This window comes from Lithobates pipiens, unplaced genomic scaffold (assembly GCF_037356315.1).
Source record: "Lithobates pipiens isolate NorthernLeopardFrog02 unplaced genomic scaffold, aLitPip1_a1.2 Scaffold_18, whole genome shotgun sequence".
Classification (NCBI taxonomy): Eukaryota; Metazoa; Chordata; class Amphibia; order Anura; family Ranidae; genus Lithobates; species Lithobates pipiens.
The window spans coordinates 224,419,448-224,445,767 of NW_027507758.1; the positions used below are offsets into that span (position 1 = coordinate 224,419,448).

Consider the following 26,320-nt stretch of genomic DNA (forward strand, 5'->3'; position numbering starts at 1 on the left):
TTCCTGTGGAGATACATGGAAGAAAATGGTGTAATGATGGTGCCAAATGGTTGTAATAAACAAAGGAGCTCTTAGTGCTTAGCGCATATGTTCTACCCGTTTATGGGTCTTCTGAAACTTGGTCGCACCAAAGGTTGTGTCACAGCTCTGAACCTGGAAAGGTCATTGTGGCTAATTAATACAGTAGTCTGAGAAGTGCCACAAGCAGAGCCCAGTGCCGAACGTCACATTTCAGGCAGGCACCACAGTTGTCCAGACCAGCCAAGGTCCAGGCACATCCTCCAAAATGATTATTGGAGATGACCTGATCCAGATAGCTGCATAACAGGCCAGCTCAAGCACTAGGTACAGTGCCTTGAAAAAATTTTCATACCCTTTGAAATTTTACACATTTTGTCATATTACAACCAAAAACGTAAATGTATTTTATTTTGCTTTTATGTGATAGACCAACACAAAGTGGCACTCGAATTATAAAGTGGAAGGAAAATGATAAATGGTTTACCTTTTTTTTTTTTTTTTCTTTTACAAATATCTGAAAAGTTTGGCATGCATTTATATTCAGCCCCCCTGAGTCAATACTTTGTAGGACCACTTTTCGCTGCAATTAGAGCTGCAAGTCTTTTTTAGGTATGTCTCTACCAGCTTTTCACATCTACAGAGTTACTATTTTGAACAGCAATTTTCAAGTCTTGCCACAGATTTTCAATTGAATTAAGGTCAGGACTTTGACCGGGCCATTCTAACACATGAATATGCTAAACCATTCCATTGTAGCTTTGGCTGTATGTTTAGGGCTGTTGTCCTGCTGGAAGGTGAACATCCGCCCCAGTCTCAAGTCTCTTGCGGACTCTAATGCCGCGTACACACGATCAGACAATCCGCCAGATTTTCCAGCGGAGGTCCGCCGGACTTTCCGAACGAGCGGACTTGCCCACACATGGAGTAAAGTCCGTTCATTTTGAACGTGACTTCAGGTACGACGGGACTAGCGAAGGAAGTCAATGTTGCCACTTCTATCAGCGAGATTGACACCTTGCTAGCCCCGTCGCCTGGTATGGATTTTAAGGGTAACCCCTACACTGAAAAAACGGCATGGGGTCCCCCCAAAGTCAATACCAGACCCTTATCCGAGTATGCAGCCTGGCTGGTCAGGAAAGAGGGTGGGGACGAGCGAGCGCCCCCTTCCTGAACCGTACCAGGCTGCATGCCGTCAACATGGGGGGGTGCTTTGGGGAAGGGGGGCCCTGTGGCACCTTGTCCCCATATTGATGAGGACAAGGGCCTCTTCCCGAAAACCCTGACCATTGGTTGTCGGGGTCTGCGGGCGGAGGGCTTATCGGAATCCGAGAGCCCCCTTTAAAAAGGGGCCCCCAGATCCCGGCCCCCCACCCTATGTGAATGTGTATGGGGTGCGTCGTACCCCTACCCATTCACCTGAGGGAAAAAGTGTCAATAAAAATAAACACACTACACAGGTTTTAAAAGTAATTTATTAGACAGCTTCGGGGGTCTTCTTCCGACTTCGAGGGTCTTCTCGCCGGGCTCCTCCGCTATCTTCTGCTCTTTTACCGTTCTTTTACTAGCGGAGGAGCCAGGCTTTCTCCTTCGTCGTCCGGGGGTCGTCTTCCGACTTCAGGGACCCCCGGACGATGAAGGAGAAAGCCTGGCTAGCGGCTAGGCAAAAGAGCAGAAAATAGCGGAGGAGCCCAGCAAGAAGACCCCCGGAGTCGGAAGAAGACCACCGGAGCTGTCTAATAAACTACTTTAAAAATCTGTGTAGTGTGTTTATTTTTATTGATGCTTTTTTCCTCAGGTGAATGGGTAGGGGTACGATGTACCCCATACTCATTCACATAGGATGGGGTGCCGGGATCTGGGAGGTTCTCAGGGGGGCTCTCGGATTCAGATAAGCCCCCCGCCTGCAGACCCTGACAACCAACGGCCAGGGTTGTCGGGAAGAGGCCCTTGTCCTCAACATTGGGACAAGGTGCCTACCCAAAGCCCTTCCCCCAAAGGGCACGCGACCTGGTAGGATTCAGGAGGGGGGGGGGGCGCTCACTCATCCCTACCCCCTTTCCTGACTGGCTGGGCTGCATGCTTGGATAAGGGTCTGATATGGACTTTGGGGGGACCCCCACACCATTATTTCAGCATAGGGGTTACCCTTAAAACCCATACCAGGCGACGGAACTTGCAAGGTGTCAGTCTCGCGGATGAAGGCGGTGACATTGACTTCCTTTGCTAGTCCCGTCGTACCTGGAGTCACGTTCAAAATGAACAGACTTTACTCCATGTGTGGGCAAGTCCGTTCATTTGGAAAATCTGGCGGACTAGCGCACAGATGGGAAGAAAAAGTCTGCCGGAGCCCACACACGGTCAAATAGTCCAATCATGTGTATGCGGCATAACAGGTTTTGTTCTTAGGCCGCGTACACACGGGCGGATTGTCTGCCCAACTAAGTTCGGCAGACAATCCGACAGACAGTCCGTTCAAAATTAGCATGAAAGGACTTGACCACACACGATGAGCAGACAGTCCGCTGAAAGCGTGCGTGATGACATGTACAGCACGTACGACGGGACTAGAAAAACGACGTCCTATACACTGCAATGCAACCTGCGGCCGTGTAAACCCTTTCTGAGCATGCGCCATACTTAGTCCGTCCAACTTGCCTACACACGAGCGGACTGTCCGCTGAAACCAAGTTTGGACGGACAAAACCAAGTTTGAACGGACTGTCTTACGGAAATTCCGTAAGACTTTGTTCATCAGACTGTCCGCTGAAAAAGTCCGCTGAAGCCCACACACGAGCGGATTGTCCGCTGAAACACTGTTCAGCGGACTAAGTTGGGCAGACAGTCCGCCCGTGTGTACGCGGCCTAAGATTGCCCTGTATTTGGTTGCATCTATCTTCCCATCAACTCTGACCAGCTTCCCTGTCCCTGCTCAAGAAAAGCATCCCCACAACATGATGCTGCCACCACCATGTTACACAGTGGGGATGGTGTATTCAGGGTGATACACACATAGCCTTTTGCTTTTAAGCCAAAAAGTTCAATTTACTGAACAGAAAACTGAACAGAGCACCTTCTTCCACGTGTTTGCTGTGTACTGCACATAGCGTCTCGCAAACTGCAAACAGGACTTCTTATGGCTTGCTTTCAACAATGACTTTCTTCTTTCCATCCTTCCATAAAGGCCAGATTTATGGAGTGACCTTCACAGAACAGCTGTATTTATACCGAGATTAAATGAACACAGGTGGACTCTATTTACTAACTAGGTGTCTAAATTGGTTCTACCAGATTTTAGTTAGGAGTATCAGAGTAAAGGGGACTGAATACAAATGCATGCTACACTTTTCAGATATTTGTGAAAAATTGTAAAAACCATTTATCATTTTTCTTCCACTTCACAATTATGGGCCACTTTGTGTTGGTCTATCACATAAAATCCCAATAAAATATATTTGTCTTTGGTTGTAATATGAAAAAATGTGGCAAATTTAAGCGGTATGAATACTTTTTCAAGGCACTGTAGATGAAGTCTTGTTTAAAGGAAAAAATTGATCTTTAACAAAAAAAAATGGCTAGTTAAACAGTTAAACTTTTCTCACTAGAGAAATTACACTGATCCTACCAGGACACACAAAAGGCATGCTGGAACTGGGAGGGGTTATACCATGCTGGTCCTCGGTTTTATTCATGCTGATATCCAAATCCCCCTGTAGGAGGCACTATAACCCAGATGTTTCTGGTCTCAATGTCCTTCATTGAACTGAATTGGGAATTTGTACAGTATAAATACATTTTGTGTTTTTGTAATGTTTATATAGTTGTTTTTGCAGAATTTGCGTGCATGTTTTGGGGGGAGCATGGCTGGTTACATTTGCTTGGATTATAAGAGAAAGAGAAACCCCTTGTTGACATTCAGTTAAAGCAAACCTATAGTTAAAAATGTGAGGAACCAAGAACCCTTATTTCTACAATTCATAGTGGAGTTTCAAAGCATAATTACATAGTTAGGTTGAATAAAGGCACCAGCCCCATCCAGTTCAACCTGAGCGAGTGTCTACAATTGTCCCTATCCCTGTACATTGCACAGTCACATCAACCCCTACCCTGAGCAACAGTCAGACAGGCAAGAAATGAAACAAGGTGTTCCCATCCAGTGTGGATGTTCCCCCTTGTATATTGTTTAGTCTTTGCAGATATTAAGTAGAAGGTTCTCAGTTTAAAATAGCATTATTATTATTTTTTGGGGGGGGGGTTAAAATGGGGAAGGGCTAGAACCTCTGTCCCCTCTGAACCTCTTTAATGCACAGGATTTACCCACAGTTAGAAAATGAATGTAAAGATTTTGATTTTTCTTTTAGATGATTTCTTAATTCTTTATGTTTGAATAATGTAGACCGAGTTTGAATCAACCAGTACAGAAAGTTGAGACTTATCTTTTGTTAAAAAAAAATCACTTATGCCCCTTTAGAAGGTTAGGTGATCAATGCCACAGGATTGTTATTGTTGTCACTTCTAAAGAACTTGCATCAGACAGAGCAAACCAATATGACTAAGTACTATTATTATTATTTTTTTTTAGCATGTAAACATTTCACATTCTCCTTTTATTTCTTATGATTAATATTTAATTTTACATCTGTTTTAAATGTTTGTAGCATGAGTTTTATGTATAATTTATTAAAAACTTAAAAAATTAGATTGAATATTATATATAAAAACCAAAGTGTTGTTTTTCTGAATTAGATTACCCCTTATATGTAACTGCCTTTTTATAAACCCTGTGCTTGCCTAATATAATACACTGGTACTGAAAAGGGTTACAGTAGAGCTATGGGCAAAATAAAAAAATGGCATTTATTGTTCTTTAATCTAATAACTTATGAATAAAAACTGGCTTTTACAGCTACCCCTGTCAGTGTCCCTTGCTATGTTTCTACCCCTATACTACCACCTTTTCTGGTTAGCTTGGCATTTTGAAGGAAGTGGATAATTGATTTACTGACAGAAAAACAAAACTACTGTGTTCATGCCATTGACAGATTACATTAAATAAGTGATTTTAACTTTGCCCATGGTTCCACTTTAAGATCCATCAATTAATCTCTTCTTCTCATATATTGACAGAGAGGATAAAGTTAATCTTTATATGGGAAAAAACACAGGACATTGTGCTTTTTATCTATGTTTTGTTGTTTCACATAGCTGGAAGGGCACAATATCTTCTCCAATTTGGGTTCTTGCGAGTATGAACAAGTGCTAGAAATTATCCGCAAAGCCATCATTGCCACAGACCTTGCACTGTATTTTGGAAATCGAAAGCACTTGGAGGACCTTCATCAAACTGGCGCGCTAAATTTTAACAACCAAGCCCACAGGTAAAGAAAAAATATGATTAACCTCTGTGTTCTTTGATCCCCTAAACTTGTATTGCTGCATATAAAATTTGTCTGTGGCACTGTTGTTTAAAGTAATCTACCCAAAATTAATATTCCATATTCTATAGGGTTGAATCACCCTTTTTATTTGAACTTAAAGCGGTGTTCCACATGCACATACTGCAGCTTCTGGCTTTTAACAATAGGACACTTACCTGTCCTGGAGTCCAGCGATGTCAGCACCGCAGCTGATGTTTCCATCAGCTGTCGGGTGCTGCCACCACCAGTCACGCCAGGAGCCCTACTGCTCATGCGCAAGGCCCCGCTCCTCTCTCCTACTTGCCCGGCAACAGGGAGAGTAGGAAGGAGCCCTGTGGTGATGTCACGGGCCATGGCCCAGACTCCCGGATGTGGGAATAGGATACCCGTCTTTGACAGGTATCCTGTTCCCCCTCCCCCCCGAAAGGTGCCAATTGTGGTACTGGAGGGGGAGAGGAGACAAAAGAGTGGAAGTTCCACTTTTGTGTGGAACTCCGCTTTAAGGCAACAGAAATGTCAGTAATATGACATTTAATGTTAGTTAGGATGTACTACTTGACAGAAAAGCTAACTAGCATAACATCTCAACATACAAATTACATGTGAGCTGTAAAGCAGACACATTCAAAATCAGACCTGCTAAGTAGTGATGACTGGGTACTTGAGTTACTGGGAAGCTTATAGTTTAACCACTAAAGGACCGGGCCTATTTTTCAAACTTGCTGTTTACAAGTTAAAATAATTTTTTTTTGCTAGAAAAGTACTTAGAGCCCCCAAACATATTTTATATATATATATATATATATATATATATATATATATTTTTTTTTTTTACTTTTCTTACATCAGGGGACACAGAGCCATAGTAATCGGCATATTAGGTGTCTCCGTAATGGACTAAATGAATGGTACCCGGGCCTCGTTATCCGAAGACACAAGGTTTTGCTTGCGAATGCTTATAAGCTGGGCCCTGGGATCCAGTACTTTTTGGTAGTAAGGCCAATAAAGTTTACTGGCAGGGTCTTCTCGCAGGTCCAGGATTGTGGGATTACCTGAGTGTACCCCTGTTCCTGAAGGTTTCCTTTCAAGGTCTCGGTGCCTACCGTGAAGGGTGAAGATTGGGCTTTTTATCTCTGATAAAGCCCTGCGGCGGAAAGGTAGGGGAGATTTTCTGCAAGGAATCTCTCCTTCCATGTATTTATGTTGTCGTGTCTATGTGTCACCAATGGAGGCTGTATTGAGCAGGGAGGGAGTAGCCGCACAAGTCAGGCGTTTGTCTACTCCCTTACTTAACCCTTTTGTTGCCCGCCACAGGCTCTTGCCAGCACTCATACACTTCCCTAGTTGAAAGGGAAAGGGGGGGCGTTTTCACGTGGGGGCGTGGCTAAACAGCGACAGACGCCGGCCACACGTGGAGGAAGTATTTTAAGCTGTGCAGGAAAAGCTTTAGTCTGGCGGTGGAGAGACAGAGCAGAGTGGTTGCTGGCAGGTTTGATGACACAGGCATCTCCCTTTTGATTGACAACATTGTACTGTATAGCTAGGACTAATAGCCATTATTGTACTGTACTATAGCCTAGCAAGTGTAACATTCTTTTTCTGGTACTGCCTCTGCTTTGTACTGTAAGCTATGAGTGACAAAGGTACCAGGAACCCTGCTAAGGGTTCTAAGGGGTTAATGGTATACAACAAACCCTTCCAAAAGAATGTCTGTCTTCCTCCCCAGGAGGTAAAAAGCAAAATACGGCCAATCAGATGAAGCCATCAAGAGTAGAACACTTCTGTCCCTGTATTTCATACAAACAGGTTTTTCTTCTATCATTTAAAAGATTATTGCTATGATGTCTCTCCATAGTAGGACTAAACATAGCAGATTCCCATCTAGTCCTCTGGGCCCTTTTGTTGAGGTGCAGAAGGCTGGGGATCAGGTAGCTCTTCCCAAATATTGGAAGATACATGTTTCCTCTTCAGAGGTTCCTAACAGGGAGGGAGTAGCCACACAAGTCAGGTGTTTGTCTACTCCCTTACTTAACCATTTTGTTGCTTGCCACAGGCTCTTGAGGTATCTACCTCTAATAGGGTTCATTTGAACCTCCCCCACCTGGGAGTCCATTTAACATGGTGTCCTATGGAACAAGTTCTGTAATGCAAATCTGCAAGATGCAAAAAGCACTAAAAATGCATAGCTATGTATTCTGAATGGGAACATTTTTAGGAAAGAAATGGGGGGTTCCAGCTATTAATGCTGCAATCACCTCAGTGAGCAGAGTCTCACATGTCCAGTGGATAATGCACTGATGTTAAAGGATCTAGCAAGTTTAGGTTGGATTTTCCTTTTAAAGACAAGATGTCTTTTGCAGTTCTGGCTGCAATTGGAGTAGCTCAGTCCATTAACCCCTTAACGTCTGCCCCACTATTGTGGTGGAGCACATTTTGAGTCAAGCCAATGCATTGCAATGTGGACTCCAAGGGGTAAGGAACAGGTGTGAGATACCTGAAAGTTCTGCCTGATCAGCAGGCCCGGCAAGGGGCTGGTGTATTTGATACACTGTGTCTCACAGATGCTATGAAGGACTCGATCATTTAAGCCCTATGGCTTATACTTGGACTAGTGCATTTTTGCAGAGGTCCATGGCTGAGATATTGATCAGCTGAAGCACCAGGTGAAAACCCTTAGCCAGTCTGTGTCCCTTCCTGGAGTACGACTATTTAGAGTGGATAAATACATCCAAAAGGGGTAAAGCTCTCTTTACCAGTAAAAGGAGGTTCAAACAGTTCTCCTTTAATCATGCAGCCTCTCCTATGCCTGGGTATCTGCCTTTAGGTAGTCTTGACGGTCTCAATTGTCAAGTTCAGGAGAAAGTTCCCAGGGGCAACACCAGGATCCCACATAGTTATTACTATGGCTCTGTGTCCCCTGATGTAAGAAAGGAAAATTGTATTTTTAAAACAGCTTACCTGTAAAATCATTTTCTTTGATGTACATCAGAAGACAGAGGTCCCTCTTCTTCTTCTTCTTCTTCTTCTTCTTCTTCTTCTTCTTCTTCTTATACACTTTGATTGCTTGGCTACAAAACTGAGGACTCCCAGTAATGGGAGGGCTTATATGGGGGAAGTTCACGCCTTAAGGGGCATGCCAGTGTCCAGCACCTGATTTGCCGATATAACCCACATAGTTATTACTATGGCTCTGTGTCCCCTGATGTACATCAAAGAAAAGGATTTTACAGGTAAGCTCTTTTAAAAATCCTATTTTTTTTTCTTAACACCCTAGCGAATACAAGTGAAAGATAATGTTATGCCGAGTAAATTGATACCCAACATGTCACACAATTGCGGCCGCTTGTTTAATGGCGACAAACTTTTATCCTTAAAAGTCTCCATTGGTGAAGTTTAAAAAAGTGTACAGGTTGCGTGTTTTATTTACAGAGGCAGTCTAGAGCTAGAATTATTGCTCTCGCTCTAATAATTGTGGCGATACCTCACATGTGTGGTTTAAACACAGTTTTTATATGCGGGCAATACTCACGTATGCATTCGCTTCTGCACGCAAGCTCGGTGGGACAGGATGCGTAAAAACACTTTTTTTTTTCTTCTTTATTTAACTTTTTTATTTTTATAGTGTTCTTTAAAAAAAAATGTGTCACTTTTATTCCTGTTACAAGAATTGTTAACATCCCTTGTAATAGAAAATAGCATGACAGGACCTTTTAAAAATCTGGGGTCAAAAAGATCTCAGATCTCATATTTTACACTAAAATGCAATAAAAAAAGAGAAGTCCCTTTAATCGCTTGCCACCGCCGCCTGTATATATACGTCGGCAGAATGGCACGACTGGGCAAAGTAATGTACCGTATGTTACTTTGAATTTCCCGCCGTGCGCTTCATGCCCATGGGACCTACGGACTCGATGTCTGCGGGGATACTGCGATCATGTCACGGAGCTGAAGAATGGGAAGATGCCGATGTAAGCACCGCATCTCCCCATTCTTCCATAATGTCCCAGTCACAACAAAAATCGATGATCGCCGCCATTACTAGTAAAAATAAAAAGATGACTAAAAATGCCATAAATCTATCCCCTATTTTGTAGACGCTTTTAAGCAAACCAATCAATAAACGCTTATTGTGATTTTTTTTTTTTTTTACCAAAAATATGTCAAAAGAATACGTATCGGCCTAAACTGAGGGGAAAAAAAATTATATACAGTATATTTTTTGGGGATATTTATTATAGCAAAAAGTAAAATATAATGCGTTTTTTTACAAAATTTATGTTTTGTTTTTTTTTGTCTTTTTGTTTTATTATTTATAGCGCAAAAAATAAAAAACGCAGAGGTGATCAAATACCACCAAAAGAAAGCTCTATTTGTGGGTAAAAATGTCAATTTTGTTTGGGTACAATATCACACAACCACGCAATTGTCAGTTAAAGCAACGCAGTGCCGAATCGCAAAATGTGCTCTGGTCAGGAGGGGGGTAAATCCTTCTGGGGCTGAAGTGGTTAAGGGCTATGAGCGGAAGTGACATTTTGACGTTGTTTCTGCCCTGCAATGGTATGGAGGCAGGTGGGGGGCATCTTCCCCTCACTCAGCAGCCAGCCAAGCAGAGGGCAGGATCCGATCACCTCTGCCGCTGCTGGTGGCTCCGGTAAGTGCCGGAGGGCACCAGAGTGCGGCGGGGGGGTGCCCTCTTCCACTACCGATAAAAGTTATCTGGTGGTGAATCCGCCACAGAAAGCAGACCACCTGCTTAAGAAGTGGATACCAGGGTTATGGCAGCTGGCTGCTACCATAACGATATTCCACTTCAAAGAGCTGCCGTATTATGATGGCGGGAGGTTCGTAAGTGGTTAATAAAATTTCTGGAAACTAATTTTTCTAAGTGATGAATTTTTCCTTACCTATAGGTTTTCTTTAAAGCAGTTGTAAAGGCTGATTTTTTTTAAATCAATATAACAAACATTATATATTTACTTGACACTGTCCACTCCTTTTCTCTAGCTGTGTGCTATGGGGGTACTCGTGCAGGGGCACTCTTGAGCCGGGCTGTGTGCATCCATAGACAAACACTGCATGCCTTGGCCCCACCCCCATTCCATTCTCACAGGATTTGATTGACAGCGGCAGCCAATTGCTCCCTCTGCTGCCTGGTGATCATGAATGTTTTTTATCTTGATGCAGAGTAGTAGGGGAAAAAAATTAAACTGTTTAGCCAACTTTTTGATCTGCTTGTGGCTCAACGCTAGACATGTGCAAAAGGAAAAAAATTGTTTAGTTTAGTTTTAGTTAGTTAATTCATTTCAACTAGTTATATTTGTTAAATTCGTTTTTGGATTTTGTTTCGTTTTCTACCGAATTCGAAAAATCGGTCGCAATCAAAAATATTTCTACCGGATTCAAAATGATTTCAACATGATTCTAAATTATTTCAACCGCATTCAAAACTTTTTCAACCAGATTCGAAAATATTTTGTGACCCGACTTTAGGGCCATGTATCTCGGGGTCACTTGGTGCTAGAAACCCCAATTGTTGTAGTGCTAGTTCGATTGTGTTTGCATACCAAATTTGGTGTTTCTAGCTATAAGTGACCCCGAGATATGTGGCCCCAAAGTCGGGTCGCAAAATGTAATTCTTGGTGCTAGAAACCCCAAATTTGGAGATGTTGTAGTGCTAGGTCTACTGTGTTTGCATGCCTAATTTGGGGTTTCTAGCTATAAGCAGAAAAGTACTTGGCATATTGCCCATATCTGGGGTCACTTGGTGGCAGGTGACGTGGCAAGTGGACAATCCACAACTTGGTCACGTGGCACTCGTGTCAGGTCACGTGGCACTCGTGGCCGGTCACGTGGCACTTGTGGCAGGTGTTGTGGCAAGTGGACAATACACAACTTGCGGCAGGTGACGTGGCAAGTGGACAAATACAATACAAAACTTGTGGGAAGTGGACAATGACATACAGCATATGTACTTGCCTTGCGATCGACATCCGTGACTTCTTCAATCAGGCATGCTGACAACTTCATTGATACCATAAATATAAATTAATTAAGATGTGTGTGTTTTTTGCACTGGTACACTGCAAGTATGAAAAGTTGATGTGACAAATATATATAAGTAGGTATTAGTAACTAACCATCTTCCAAAATTTCGAATTCAAATAGAAAAGATTAGAACAGAATAGAAAAAAAATATAATTTAATAGAATATACAACCATCTTCTGAAATTCGAATTTGAATAGAATAAATTTGAATTTCGAATAGTATGAATTAAATTTTTTTAATTAATTAATTTTAAATTTGGATAGAAAAGATTATAATAAAATAGAAAATAGACTAGAAAAACTATAGAACAGAATAAAATATATTATATTTTATTTTGTTCTATTGTTTTTCTAGTCTATTCTTTTATATTCTATTAAAATCTTTTCTATTAAAATCAAAATTATATACTAAATTCGAATTTCGGAAGATGGTGGTTTCATAATATATATATATTTCTTTCCGACATTCGAATTTCGTATAGAATGAATTTGAATAGAAAAGATTAGAATAGAAATAAAGAATAGACTAGAACAATAGAACAGAATAGAATATAGATACTATATATTTAATTTTTAATTTTTTTGCAGATTACCATTTGTTTTAATAAGATCTCCTGCAGACTATTAGCATCTATTTCATTTTTTTACAGATCTCCTGCAGACTATTAGTATCTATTTTGTTTTTTTCACCAGATCTCCTGCAGACTATGAGCATAAAAAAGCTGTCAATTATTGGTTGGTAAGCAGTGGGGCTGATATGTCCTTAACAATCGATGACTTATTCAGCTGTCAGTGGGGTTCCCCTGCTGTTATTCTTCAGCCTGCTTCTACCTTCAATTTATCCGGTGGTTTCCTATCTCAAAAAGATGCCAACAGTCCCAATGGAAATTCTCTCTGTATTTAAGGATGCCTTGGATAAATGTCTGAAGGCCTTCTTTAAAGGCTCCTTTCTTCTGGTAGGGGCAGCTCTACAATTTTCAGTTGCAAGTGTAGAGCTATGCCAAAGCTTTACGGTCTGGGCCTGTCACAGGACTAAAGAGAGGGACCCTGCTAATGGGTATACCAAAGCAAATAGCAACCTGGAAGATTTCCCACATGCTCTTAGTTTCTCAGTGGATGCCTTAAAGTACTCTATTCAGTTATTTGTTGTCTAGGGGTTTTGTCTTATGGCTGAAGTGTTGATCTAACAGAATTATCCTGCAAGAAGCATGTTTAATATTAACCTTTAAAAAGGGGAACATTTTCTTAGGCCTCTCTTGCATAATTACATCCAGAAGGTGACGGTGGGTAACCAAATCCTGTTAAAAGGAGGTCATAGTTAAAGTTCAAAAACCTGCCACACTTTTCTACTTCCAAAAAGTGTTCCTTTCTGCATCCTCAGGCCTTGGGTTCCAGTCCCTACTCCCAGTTTCGTTAAAAGACCTAAACTTCTAAACCCTGTGCAAAAGTCCTCCTCACAATGAAGGGGTGCCCCCACTCACTGAGATGTTGGACGTAGACAGGCCTTTGTGTAGGTTTGTCAATGGAAGATTGCGAATGAGTAGGTTCGCAACATAGTCTCTCAAGGTTACAATCTGGAAATCATAAAACCTTTCCGCCTCCAGCTACATGCTTTCAAATGTTTCTTTTGAATTTAGGAAAAAGAATTCCTCAGCCATCTTCTGTCACAAGGAGTGATTGTTCTGGTTTCAGAGGGTAACAGCTTTTCAGTTTCTACTAAAACCTTTTCACAGTTCCAAAAACTGAACGCTGATGAACCAAACGCCCATTTCTGGATCTCAAGAGTCTCTATAGGTTTCTCTGAGTGCAGAATGTTCAGATGGAATTGGTGCAATCTGTGGTGGCCTCTCTCCAGCAGGGAGATTTCCCGGCATCAAGAACTCTTATCTATGCCACGGTGAAGCCTTGTGGCTTCACCGCGATTCCCTACTGCATATGCACGAAGCTCGCTGTGCTCTGTGTATGGCTCGGCAGCTGGGGGAGGGGGCCAAACTTCCAGATGACTTCCCCATGGCAAAGTCAACCGGAAGTGGGAGTGGGTACCTGATAAAACCAAAAAAACTGTTGTAATTGACTACAGTTTTCTTTCTTTTTAATCATTTTTAAGTGTTTCTTAAAGCCAGAAGGTTGGAATCTTAAATGAAAATAGTTTTGAGGCATGTCTGTAAATTGTTTTTTTTTTTTTTTACACAATTAAACAATTGAATGAACGTTTGTACCAGGGGTTTTGTTACCTCAAGTTGTCAGCTGCTATTCTTCAGCCTGCTTCTCTCCTTTTGTCGTCTGAAGGCCCAAGAAAGGGTCACACAGCTTCCAAATCTACAATTTCTCAACGGACCTGTCGGTCCAGCGATGCGGGCATACAAAGCCCTGCTCTTCTACCCCTCCTCCCTGCGGCACCTGCATTCTAACTGTGGGCACCCAGCTGTGGCATAGCTGAGATTGGCCAGGCAACTTTCTGGGACCTGTGACGTGTCCTAGAAGATTGCAGGGAGGGCGGGGGTGAGGTGATCTTCCCTCTGGCGCCAGGGAAGAAGCGGGAGCTGGGTGCCTGTAAAAAAAAAAAAAAAAAAAGGGTACCCGCTCCTCCCCCAAAAAATGTCATGCCAAATGTGGCATGTCAGGAGGTAACCAACACTTAAAGCGGAAGTTCCATTTTTGGGTGGCACTCCGCTTTAAGCTTACAATATAAAGAGACATTCAGTTTTTAGTGATGGCTCATTCTACCAGGAGTGTTAGTGTTTCCTGGGTATTCATCATTAGGTATATGAAAATAACCTGTGTTCTGTGATGTACTCCAAAAAAGCGTTTTACAGGTACACCAAAAATCCAGTTCTTGAAGTGCTTTCAAATGACATATATCAAGTCATCGAAAGCACTGAGAATTTTCTAGGGGAGGTTTACTCCACACTCTACTAGTTTATGGCCAGCTTTTTCAACAACCTGAAAAGGTTTTAGTGCTGTGAAAAGGAGAACCAGCATTTAGAAATCGATTAGAAGGGAGATATACTACTGAAAGAGAGTATATTCATGTAGATGCTGGTGGTGGCACTGTTTATGGAAACACAAAGATAAAATAGATGATGAAAGACACAACTGCTGTTTAGATCATCATGAAGTATTTTGGAATCTCCGTGATGGAAAGAGAAGATATCCGAGGAGCATAGAGTGAAAGAAATGAAACTGTGAAGAGATACCACAGAAAAAGCCGCCCACAAATGTCAGGTGCCAGTACATCTTATCATGTAAGCAGCTGTAGAACTAGTCATGCTGCTAGTGCCTCTTAGGGCATTGGTCTCCAACTAAAAAACAATCAAATTGGTCATTCAAAACACAATTTTCCTTTATAATGAAATTGAAACATTAAAAAGACACAAAAAACCTTGGGTATACGAGGTGTAAGGTATTTGATAGGGCAGGTTCCCACCAACAAATAGAAATCCTTAATGCCATAGAAAACCTAATATTGATAAAATGTATACTCTATCTGCACTGCAATGAATTGCATGTTAGCCAAAGGAATATATCCCTGAATATAAATACTTAAAGCGACTAAGTCATGGAAAAAAAAAAAAGTGTTAGGCTTGCCTGTCCTGGTGTCCATGATGCCTTCAGATCTTTGTTCTCTTCAAGAGATAGACCAGCTAAAGAACCTTCAGCTCCTGACACTGTACTTGGTTTCACCAACTGGCCTTACTGGAGTCACTACAGAAGTTAAATGACTTGTTCATAATGAAAAGTGAATAAGGTGAACCTTTGTTCACTTTGAATACCCAAACAAAATTACGCCAGCATGCTTGGTTGCTTAAAGTGAACTTTTCATTTCATTTACTAATAGCATCTGCATATAAATCGTGCACTGTTGTGTGCAGCAACCATTAAATCCACTGAAGAAGGGGAAGAGTGTCATAGATGTCACTGGTTGATTGTTTAGAAGTAACATGAAATGTCCTTTGTTTTAGACGCTTTTAATCATAAGAAGAAATGTCCATGTGATGATTACCATTGCACTCTGTAAAACTACTCTGAAATGGTTTCAATCAGAAATAAAATACAAAAACCTAGCTATCCCTGCTTAGTACTTCACAATAATTAGCTGCATATTTTGTGCTTTAATGAAGCTGATTAGTAAGAAATTAGCACAATTGTGTTATACTCCTTTTGTCATTAAATTATTGTTCCCTCTCTTGAGAGTTTAATTACTCTTTTGTTTTCAATATTTGGTTGCTATATCTTGTATGTGGTGTTAGAACACAGCTTCCAGAATGAAATATGGAGGCTGCCACTGCAGACCTATACTTCTACAGATGCTAGTTGCCTGGTTGTCATGTTTATTTTTTTGCTCTAACACTGACCCAGAACAAATAAGAATATAGAATTATACATTTCTGTAACATTCATTTGTCATGTACTTGTTTCTGGTATGTGAAGTACTGGAGCATAATGCAACCATGCAACCCGCATTTTCAGAAGAAGGCCAGCAGTAGTAACATACATATTTCACTCTAACTGGTGTACCGAAAAGAAATAAACAAATTAATGTTCCTTTCTTTACATTTTTTTTTCCAGAGATCGCATGATTGGGTTAATGATGACTGCATGTGATCTCTGCTCTGTGACAAAGCTATGGCCTGTGACCAGACACATTGCTGATGACATATATGATGAATTCTGGGCAGAGGTATGAGTTGTATGCATTTTATTTTACATATGCCCACTACCCCCGTAGCAGTTGCTGATGCCAAGGTTCCCTACTGCTGCACAGTCAGTCGCACAGCATTTCATTCTTGCATCCAGACACAGAAATCAGTCCTTTGGCTTGTTTTTGTTGTTTTATTAGGGGTGATAACCAAAGCCTTGTACATTTGATGCAATTGTTGGCAGGGGATTGCCTGACAGACTGTTGTCCTAAAATCTGACTGTTGGTGCGCTCCTTTTGACAATTGTTGTCTAACTTTCGGTCATCAAATGTTGAATGGCAGGCTAATAAATTTTAGACGGATGACGGTCTGTTGTCAGATTTCCATATGGTCAGTACACAAATCCGTCACACAAAAGTCGAAAGTACAAACAAGCATGCTCGGAATCAATGCTCACCAAACACGAAATTAGCAGAAGGGGCCCAAAGGGTGACGCTCGAGCAGAAATTCCTTGTAGTATGTCACTGCATTCATGTTTGTTGCTAAACAATTGTGTACCATTAGTATGCAAGACAAGATCCTGGCACACGCCCTTAAGACAGAAATCAGACGCTCAGTTGGCCAAAAATCGCATCATGTGTATGAGGCTTTAGATGGGGTAAGGGATTATGGGATGCCCAACTTGAAAAATGTCCATAAACAGAACCAGGGACAACGTCCTCCCTATTTACAGATTCCTCTTCTTCCTTCCTCCTGCACAAACTTGGTTTCTTTTTTGTACAGCTTCTGCTGGAGGAATGAACATTCTCTTGCTAGCTCAGTAACAACCCATTACAGGCTAGGAACTCTCAGTCCCTTTGTAATGTAGCACATGAGGAATAAACCGCATCTCGCACCACCTTCAGCTTCCCTGTAGACAATGATCCCAGTTCCACTGCTTGCAGAAAAATGCCAGCCTACCTGGCTGCTTTCTGTTCCCAGTCCTCCTGGAGAGTCCTCCCCAGGGCAAGATTAGAATAAGACTTGGCACATCTCTGTCTTCAAGAGAGACCTGCTATATCACCACTCCATTCCGTATGGAGTTTAGAAAAATTAAAAATATTGTTGAATGCCATGTACCAATTTGACAGTGTGTACGCCAAAATCCTCTTCGGTGGGGCTAGAATAGTTTCTCGATGTTCACCTTCTCTAGGCAACTACTTAACCCCTAGCTATTTTACATCTAGTAATAAGCAGGTGTGGCACAAAAGATTGCCCTTGTTGTCCACGTTTGATTAAAGGAGAAGGATTTAAGTCTAAAGTTAGTGGCAGAAATTACAATGTCAAGGATTTCATGAACTGTAACACCAAATATTTGATATACTTGATTACATTTAAAATCTAAAACATATAATATGTGGACAGAACACCAAGGAGATTGTGGGATCGCCTCCATGATCATGTGTATGATATACAGAAGAATCACTCTACAAATGTTGCTAATCATTTTAATCAATCACATGGTGGCGATCTCGCAGTTCTACAAATACAGGGATTGAAAGAGTTAAAAGACCACCTAAGGGAGGTGAGGTCTTTAAGTTTCCGTGCAAGCAGGAGGTATTTTGGATTTTCCATTTGAGAACATGTATACCCAATGGGTTAAATTTTCTAGTGGGATCTTACATATTTTTATGATTGACCTCCTCTTGCTTATTCTCCCTCTTACCTAGTTTGCTGCAGTCCATTCGCACCTATTTCTCTCCTATATGTATGTGTGTGTGTGTGTGTGTGTGTGTATAAATATATATATATTACAGACCCAAGATAAGCATCTTTAGAGGTATCTTGACAGTTATGGCACAAGTCAGAAAGCTTCCTTTTTTTTTTTTTCTTGAGTTTTGTTTCTAAGCCAACGCCCATACAAACTGCATCTCTTGATGATATACTTGCAACATGCAAAATATATTTTCAGAGACCTCTGGTGTTTTGTTGGAAAAAAATCAGCAAACCTATACCTTCTCAAAAACGCATACCTAAAGGCATACTTTCTCAAGTAAAATGGAAAATTGAATATTTATCTTTCTGTAATTTTAATTTCCTAATGTCTGTCCATTTCAGAATGGAAAGATGTGGAATATTAAATATTACATTTTCAGTTTTCCTAGTGCCTACATGGCAGCACATATAAGGGGAGCACTCCCTTCAAAGAATACTAAGGGACTTTTGAGGCAACTGATCAACAATTGATGAAAAAAAGCATAGCAATGTATTAATATAAAAAATATGTGGTGTGTACAACGCCAAACAGGATTTACATATAAGACAGACCGAATCATATAACAAGTATAAAAATGCAGATCAATCAATACTGAGCCTGAGCAATATTGGGCTCAGTATTGCATGATCTGCATTTTTATACTTGTTATATGATTCTGTCTATGTCGTATATGTAAATTCTGTTTGATGTTGTATGCACCACATATGTTTTTTATATTAATACATTTCTATGATTTTTTTCATCAGTTGTTGATCAATTGCCTCAAAAGTCCCTTGGTATTCTTTGGAGGGGGGGAGGGGGGTACTCTTCTTATAATATTGTTCAAATTGGGATGTTGGCAACATATGGGTCTTCTCGTTTGGATTTCTATAAACTACATGGCAGCACATATGTGACAACTCATAAGGGAAAAATTATTAAAGCAAAAAGGGCTGCAAAGTCTATTTTGCCAAAATCCCAAGAGGTCAAACTGTCTGGATACACACTGTAATGCAACATGAAGGTGGAGAAAAATTCCACATAAAATCCGTAAGAGGAAAAACTTCGACATGTATTCAGTCTTAGGCTCAATCCAGGATAAACATAAATGATGTTGTATACTTCTAGTGAGAAAGCATTGAAATAAGCTTGCTTGGAAAACATAAAATATCTCTCACACTTTATAAGTTGGATCAGTGAAGTTTTTTTGCATCCGAAGAAGAGCGCCTGCTTCCTAATGCCGCGTACATACAATCGGACTGTCCGGCGGAACAGAGTCCAGAGTTTTCTTCCCAAAAGTCCGGCGGACTTAGAAAGAAGTTTTGACTCAAAATTGTCCGCCAGACTCTGCAGTCCGGCAGACAATCCACCCTTCTGTGTGCTATTCCGCCGGACTTTTCAAATGAACGGACTTGTCCACAAACGGAGTAAAGTCCAGTCATTTTGAACGTGACTCCAGGTAGACAGGACTAGCAAAGGAAGTCAATGTCTACGCCTCCATCAGCGAGATTGACACCTCGGGAGCCCCGTTGCCTGGTATGGATTTTAAGGGGAAACCCTACGCCCCCCCAAAGTCCATACCAGACCCTTATCTGACCCGGCCTGAGCCCGGCCAGTTAGGAAAGGGGGTGGGGATGAGTGAGTGCCCCCCCTCCTGAACTGTACCAGGCCGCGTGCCCTCAACATGCAGGGGCCACAGGGCCCCCCCCACCCACCCAAAGCGCCTTGCCCCCAGGCGTTGAGGACAAGGGCCTCTTCCCGACAACCCTGGCCGTTGGTTGTCGGGGTCTGCGGGCAGGGGGCTTATCGGAATCCGGGAGCCCCCTTTAAGTCACCGCACAACGCGTCCCTGGCATTATGGCCAGAGAGAGTGTTGTGTCAACATCGGAAGGAAGAAGAAGAAGAAGGCATCGGCGACCGCGACTAATGAGAAGACCGGTCCAACGCTAGTAAAAGAGCTGGAAGAAGATAGCAGAGGCCTGGCAGAAGAACCGAAGAGCGGGACAAAACCCCCGAAGTTGAACTGCGGCAACGACGAAGGAGAAAGCCGGGCTCCTCCGCTAGGAAAAGAGCAGAAGATAATGGAGGAGCCCGGCGGGAAGACCCCCAAAGTCAGAAGAAGACCCCCGGAGCTTTCTAATAAACTACTGGAAAAGCCTGTGTTGTGTTATTTTTATTAACACTTTTCCCTCAGATGAATGGGTAGGGGTACCATGTACCCCATACTGATTCAGATAGGGTGGGGGGCTGGGATCTGGGGACCCCCTTCCCCAAAGCACCCCCCATGTTGAGGGCACGTGGCCTGGTACGGTTGGGGGGGCGCTCCTTTCCTGACCAGCCGGGCTGCATGCTCGGATAAGGGTCTGATATGGACTTTAGGGGGGGGGCATGGCGTTTTTTTTCGGCGTGGGGGTTCCCCTTAAAATCCATACCAGCCGACGGGGCTCGCGAGGTGTCCATCTCGCCGACGGAGGAGGCAACATTGACTTCCTTCGCTAGTCCCGTCTACCTGGAGTCACGTTCAAAATGAACGGACTTTACTCCGTGTGAGGGCAAGTACGTTCATTTGAAAAGTCTGGTGGACCTCCGCCAAAAGTCCAGTGGATTGTCCGCTGGAAAAGTCTGATTGTGTGTGGGCGTGTGTGGACAAGTCCGCTCGTTCGGAAAGTCCGGTGGACCTCCGCTGCAAAGTCCGGCAGATAGTCTGATCGTGTGTAAGCGGCATAAAAAACCTATGCTTTCCAAGTTTTTCTGCTCAATTACTGTATGCAACTTCAATGCATTAAAATTCAGAAGCTGTGGAATCAAAAAAAGGGATATCTGATCACAATTTGAAAAATACTTCAGAAGCCCGATCTATGACCTGGGCCTATATGGAGTTATTTTTAAATTGTCACTAGTTATTCCACAAGGTGCTGTAGGAAATCTCTGTATGAGCAAAGTTAAAAGGTATGCACACACCAACTGAAAAGTCTGAGGTTGAATAAGTACTTATGTTCTTGCAGCTTCCTGTAAACCTACCTGATTTTGAATGAAGGATACTGCCACCTTGGTTGTTAATCTGTCCATCCTCTCTGGAATGTTAAGATACCAGTGTGCCCACCTGACCATGGGGTTTCATGATGGGAAGGTTCCCATGAGTTTTAGAAACTGTGACACTGTCATTGCACGATGGGAAGGTTCCCATGAGTTTTAGACACTGTGAGACTGTCATTGCATAATCGGAAGGTTTCCATGAGTTTTAGACACTGTGAGACTGTCATTGTCTATCTTAAGATTCACCAAAGGCACTAAAACCATAAATAGCTATTGAAGTGTGAAAAACAAAGTAATAAAGTGTGAGATACCTGATAATCCAAATAAGAGAAATATGAAATGCAGAAAGTAGCCATACACTGCACCTAAAATGGCAACTGTTCCCAAAAAACAAATCCATGGAAAAATAAGCGCTCACACCTGCAAGTGCTTTTAGCAGCTTAAGTAGTAGAACTTCATCCAGAAGAGCTTGAATCTGAATGTATCAATAAAAGTGAAAGTAAGAAGTTGTTGTAATAACAATTATGTAGTCTCGAGGACAAAAAGAGAATGGGGCTGTGGGTGCCTAGTCAAATCTTTCCCTGAGATATAATGGATCACGTGGGTTAGATGGGAGCAGAGCACAAACCATATGTATGCTGTCATGTAGGCATCAGGAAATCTATTTTTAGGTATTACAATGAATGTGTAGCAGCTCTGACATTGATCTCCATCAGATATTAGCAGGTACATTAACAGATCCCAAAGTCTTATACTCGAGTGTTGATGCTGCTGCTAGAATTATTCTGCTGTAGTTAATATAAGTTGTTGGAAATCTAATCATCTTACATCTGTTTGTTTTGTTGAGTTCTGACACAATTATCATGTTTTACTTCTAAAGGGGGATGAAATGAAGAGGCTGGGTATTTCACCAATACCAATGATGGACAGAGAGAAAAAGGATGAAATTCCTCAGGGACAGGTGCGTCAAACTATTGTATGCAACACTGCTCTATACAGGAACAATTGTGATCACAAGTGGTTAGCGTGTACTATGAGCCATATCTAGATTATCTGCTATATATGGCCTTCAGTATAAAGCTTTTATTACCTATAGTAACCCATAGTAACTAGACAGAATTTGGTCTGCTAAAGTTATGCCAGTAAAAGATGAATTCTGGTTGGTATCTGTGAATTCTTCATAACTCTTTAGTAATGCCATTAGTCTTTAGTAAAATCATAGTTTTTCTCCTTTCTAGACAGAGATCGTAATTGTGAAATTCATTTAATAGTTAAAATTTCTCTAAAGAACATTAGATAGCCTAATGCCCAAATTATATACAGCGTTAACCTCTTGCCAACCGCACCACGTATATGTACTGCGGGTCCGGCGGCTCCTTTGAGCCAAATCACTGCAGAGGTGATCAAATACCACCAAAAAGCTCTATTTGTGGGAAATAAAATAACATCAATTTGTGTACAGTGCCACACGACCGCAGAATTGTCATTTAACCACTTACCCACTGGCCAGTTAAACCCCCTTCCTAACCTAGTCCAATTTCCAGCTTTCAGTGCTCTCACATTTTGAATGACAATTGCTCAGTCATGCAACACTATATCCATATGACATTTTCATTCTTTTTTTTTTACACAAATGGAGCTTTCTTTTGGTGGCATTTGATCACCTCTGTGTTTTTTTATTTTCTGTGCTACAAATTAAAAAAGACTGAAAATTTGGTAAGAAAAAATATTTTTCTACATTCCTATTATACAATTTTGCAAATAAGTAATTTTTCTTCATACATTTGGGCCAAAATTTATACTGCTACATATATTTGGTAAAAATAACCCAAATTTGTGGATATTATTTAGTCTGTGTGAAAGTTAGTCTACAAGCTATGGGTGCCAATCGCTGAAAATTGATCACATCTGAGGCCTATCTCATTTCTTGAGACCCTAACAAGCCAGGAAAGTACAAATACCCACAAAATGACCCCTTTTTGGAAAGTAGACATTCAAAGGTATTTAGTAAGAGGCATGGTTAGTTTTTTGAAGTTGTAATTTTTTTTCCCATAATTCTTTGCAAAATATTTTTATTTTTTTCACGCCAACTTGTCAATATAACAGGTTATTTCTCTCACATGGTATGTACATTCCACAAATGACACCCCAAAATATATTCTGCTATTCCTGAGTATGGCGATACCACACTTTTACACAGCCTGGCCACATACAGAGGCCCAACATTGAAGTAGCACATTCAGGCGTTCTAGGAGCATAAATTACACATCTAATCTCTCAACCACCTATTACACTTTTGAAGGCCCTGGAGCACCAGGACAAGGGAAATGCCCACAAAGTGACCCCATTTTGGAAGGCAAACACCCCAACGTATAATATGAGGCATAATGAGTCTTTTGAACGGTTCCTTTTTTTCCAGAAGTTTGTGGAAAATGTGAAAAAACAAAAAGGAAATCGCATTTTTTTTACACAAAGTTGTCCATTTCTAAAATATTTCCAAAAAATAGCATGTACATAGCAAAAATTACACCCCAAAATATATTCTGCTAATTCTCCTGAGTATGGTGATACCACATGTGTGAGACTTTTACACAGCCTGGCCACATACAGAGTCCCAAAATTGAAGTAGCACATTTGGGCGTTCTAGGAGCATAAATTACACATCTAATTTCCTTACAATCTATAACATTTTTCAAGGCCCTTCATATTTCTAACACATAGCATGAACATACCAAGGATCACACCCCAAAATGCATTCTGCTGAGCAAAGGGTAAACAAAAGTTTACCTGTGGTTTTAGCAGTGCAGTTGTCCACAGGAGTAGAGCCCTGATCCAGGCAACAAGCAGGGACATGGTCAGCGACAGTGAATGGAATTTTCCAGGCAGCAGGCAGGAATATTGTCCATAGTCAGTACAGGCAGTGATACTGTCCATATACAGTCCAGGGTCAGTGCAAGTGAAGACATTGCACGCAGTGCCAAAATGTTGGTCCTGGTAGTAAGGAGGAACATGGTCCATATAGCAGACCAGGAAAGAATGGGGATAGGGGTAGAGGCTTCTCCTACCCACATCTGTTTGAAGCCTCCAAGTCTCCAGACCCTAATCTGGGAATGAGAAAACTAAAAAATAATAATTTTTCATCCAGAAAAAACATTTCTGGAGCCCCTCACATATGTGAGACCCCTGTTTTCCTACTATTATAGCAGGGTAAATGATCAGTCCAAGAGGCAGGCAAAAAACGTGGTCAGACAGTCCAGGGTCAGCTCCAGAGCAGGCAGATGTAGGTACAGTTTAGCGTTCGGCAGAAGCTTGGTCGTATAACAGGCCAGGGTCGGTTCCAGAGAAGGCAGAGGTATGTACAGTTCAGTGCAGTGGCATAAGGGGTGTGGAGGAAAATGACAGGAAATGAGAATTACATTTACCATACTTCCCTAATGTAGAGAAGTATGCTAACGGCAGAAAAATTCACCTATACAGAGGCCTGGTTCAGAAGGACATTGGGGACAATAATACGTGGTGTCTCTTCTAACTCCTCCTCTGGCACACACCCGGCATTTCTTCTGACGTCTGGGGCCTGTTTCATGGGGAGGGGGTTGTTTCTCAGGAAAGTGGCATTCATGTGGTCTGCTCATGGCATCAGAGTAAATATTTTCTGGTGGGCTTCCTGGTAGTGCAGATAGTATACGGGAGTCTCAGTAGATTTTTGGTAAATAACATAAGTGTTATACATGGCCAAACTGAAATATAAATGGACACTTTTTTTATACCAATGACGGGATTTTCTTGTGGTAAGATAGGGTTCAATCATCTGATCATTGAAGTCCACTCCCCCCATAAACAAATTATAGTCATAGATACAAGCTGGTTTCTGGATTGGGCCGTTTCATCTTGAAGGATTGTCGTGAGCATGTGGACGTTTCTTCTGTCCCTCCACTTGACAGCCAATAGCTCCTGGTTCCGCAAAGACGCCGTCTCCCCTCGTCGTAGCCTTTCATTGACGCATTTTTGTGGGAAGCCCTTTCTATTGGCTCTTACTGTACCACATGCTGGGTTGTCTCTCCAGTGAAGATTGTTGAAGAGGGGCAAGCTTGTATAAAAATTATCCACATAAAGATGGTATCCCTTTCCAAGGAGTGGATAGACAAGCTCCCAGACAACTTTGCCGCTGGCTCCAATATACTCTGGACATTCAGGGGGATTCAGTTTGGAGTCCTTCCCTTCGTACACCCGGAAGACGTAAATGTACCCCATGGCTCAGTCATAAGGTTTGTACATTTTTACACCATATCGGGCCCTTTTGCTGGGAATAAAGTGTTTGATGCCCAGCCTGCCTGAGAATTTTACAAGGGACTTATCCACGGATATATTCTTTTCGGGAGTGGCTGAATTTGAAATAATTTGTCAAAAGCTGGGTCATTTCAGGGAGGACATTGGCTGTTGTCATTATAGTGGAGGAACTGCAAAATCATAACGTATCTTGAACTTGGCATAATCCATGAGAAGAATGGTATGTGGTGGATGGGGTTGGTAGACCAATAGAAGTACAATTAGTTTTTTTTTTGAGTCCCATAGTAAAAGTTAGGCCTAAGAAAATTTTGAATCCCTCTACAGTAAGTTCCCTCCACTCAAAGGGACAGGCGTAACTATAATCAGGGTTGTTTACTATGTACTGCTGTGCATAGAGGTTGCACTGGTCCACAATGGACAATAGTAAGACTTCACGGAGCGAAAAAAATCAAGCATGACAAAATCATTGGTGTTCACCTGGACGCCTGGCTGGGCGGTAAAAGGGGGGTTATTTGCTGCTCCAGAGTTAGGGGCAAGCCATGGGGGGTTTTGAAGGGCATAGGGAAGGCTGGCATGGACCCTATCCTTTTGGGGCTGAGATGACAAAAAAGAAAGAAAAAAACACTGTGTAGTAAAAGACCAATGAAAAAAAAAATGTTTTTTTTTTTTTAATTTTTTTTTTTATTGGTCTTTTACTACACAGTGTTTTTTTCTTTCTTTTTTGTCACATCGATAATACGTCATTGTGTTTCACTTGAGAGAAGTAGTGTTGCACATAGATGCACATATATGTATATGTGCCATATTTGGAGGTGATTTCATAGGCACAACATTTATAGTTTGTATTTTGTTTTTGACTCCACACATACACACATCCTGTTTATTCTGGGATTTTGAGGTTAAGCGCAGTTTCACTTTTTTTCTTACGTTCACTTGTGTATTTTTGGTATACATTAGAATTGCAGCTTCTGACCACTTTTGATCCTGAATATTCCGTAGCGCAGTTTTTTTTTTCTCCCCTTTTTTCTGTTTCCAGCAAAAGATCTCTTCCCCACTAAGCAGCCACTTAAAATAGTGTGTAATTTCTGTGTATTTGTTACTATTTTAAATAATTGAAACACGTGGCGCTAAACCAAGTGACT

The 26,320-nt window shown here is 41.6% G+C and overlaps 1 protein-coding gene across 2 annotated transcripts in view; it reads left to right on the forward strand.

Annotated features, from left to right (window-relative positions):
• PDE10A (phosphodiesterase 10A) overlaps nt 1–26,320 on the forward strand; it is a 453,343-nt gene that overhangs the window by 362,267 nt on the left and 64,756 nt on the right. For both annotated transcript variants that reach the window (XM_077486632.1, XM_077486633.1), the window contains exons 18-20: nt 5,224–5,396; nt 16,050–16,161; nt 21,772–21,852. In XM_077486632.1, the coding sequence (XP_077342758.1) occupies nt 5,224–5,396; nt 16,050–16,161; nt 21,772–21,852 (366 nt within the window). The remainder of the gene's footprint in view (nt 1–5,223; nt 5,397–16,049; nt 16,162–21,771; nt 21,853–26,320) is intronic.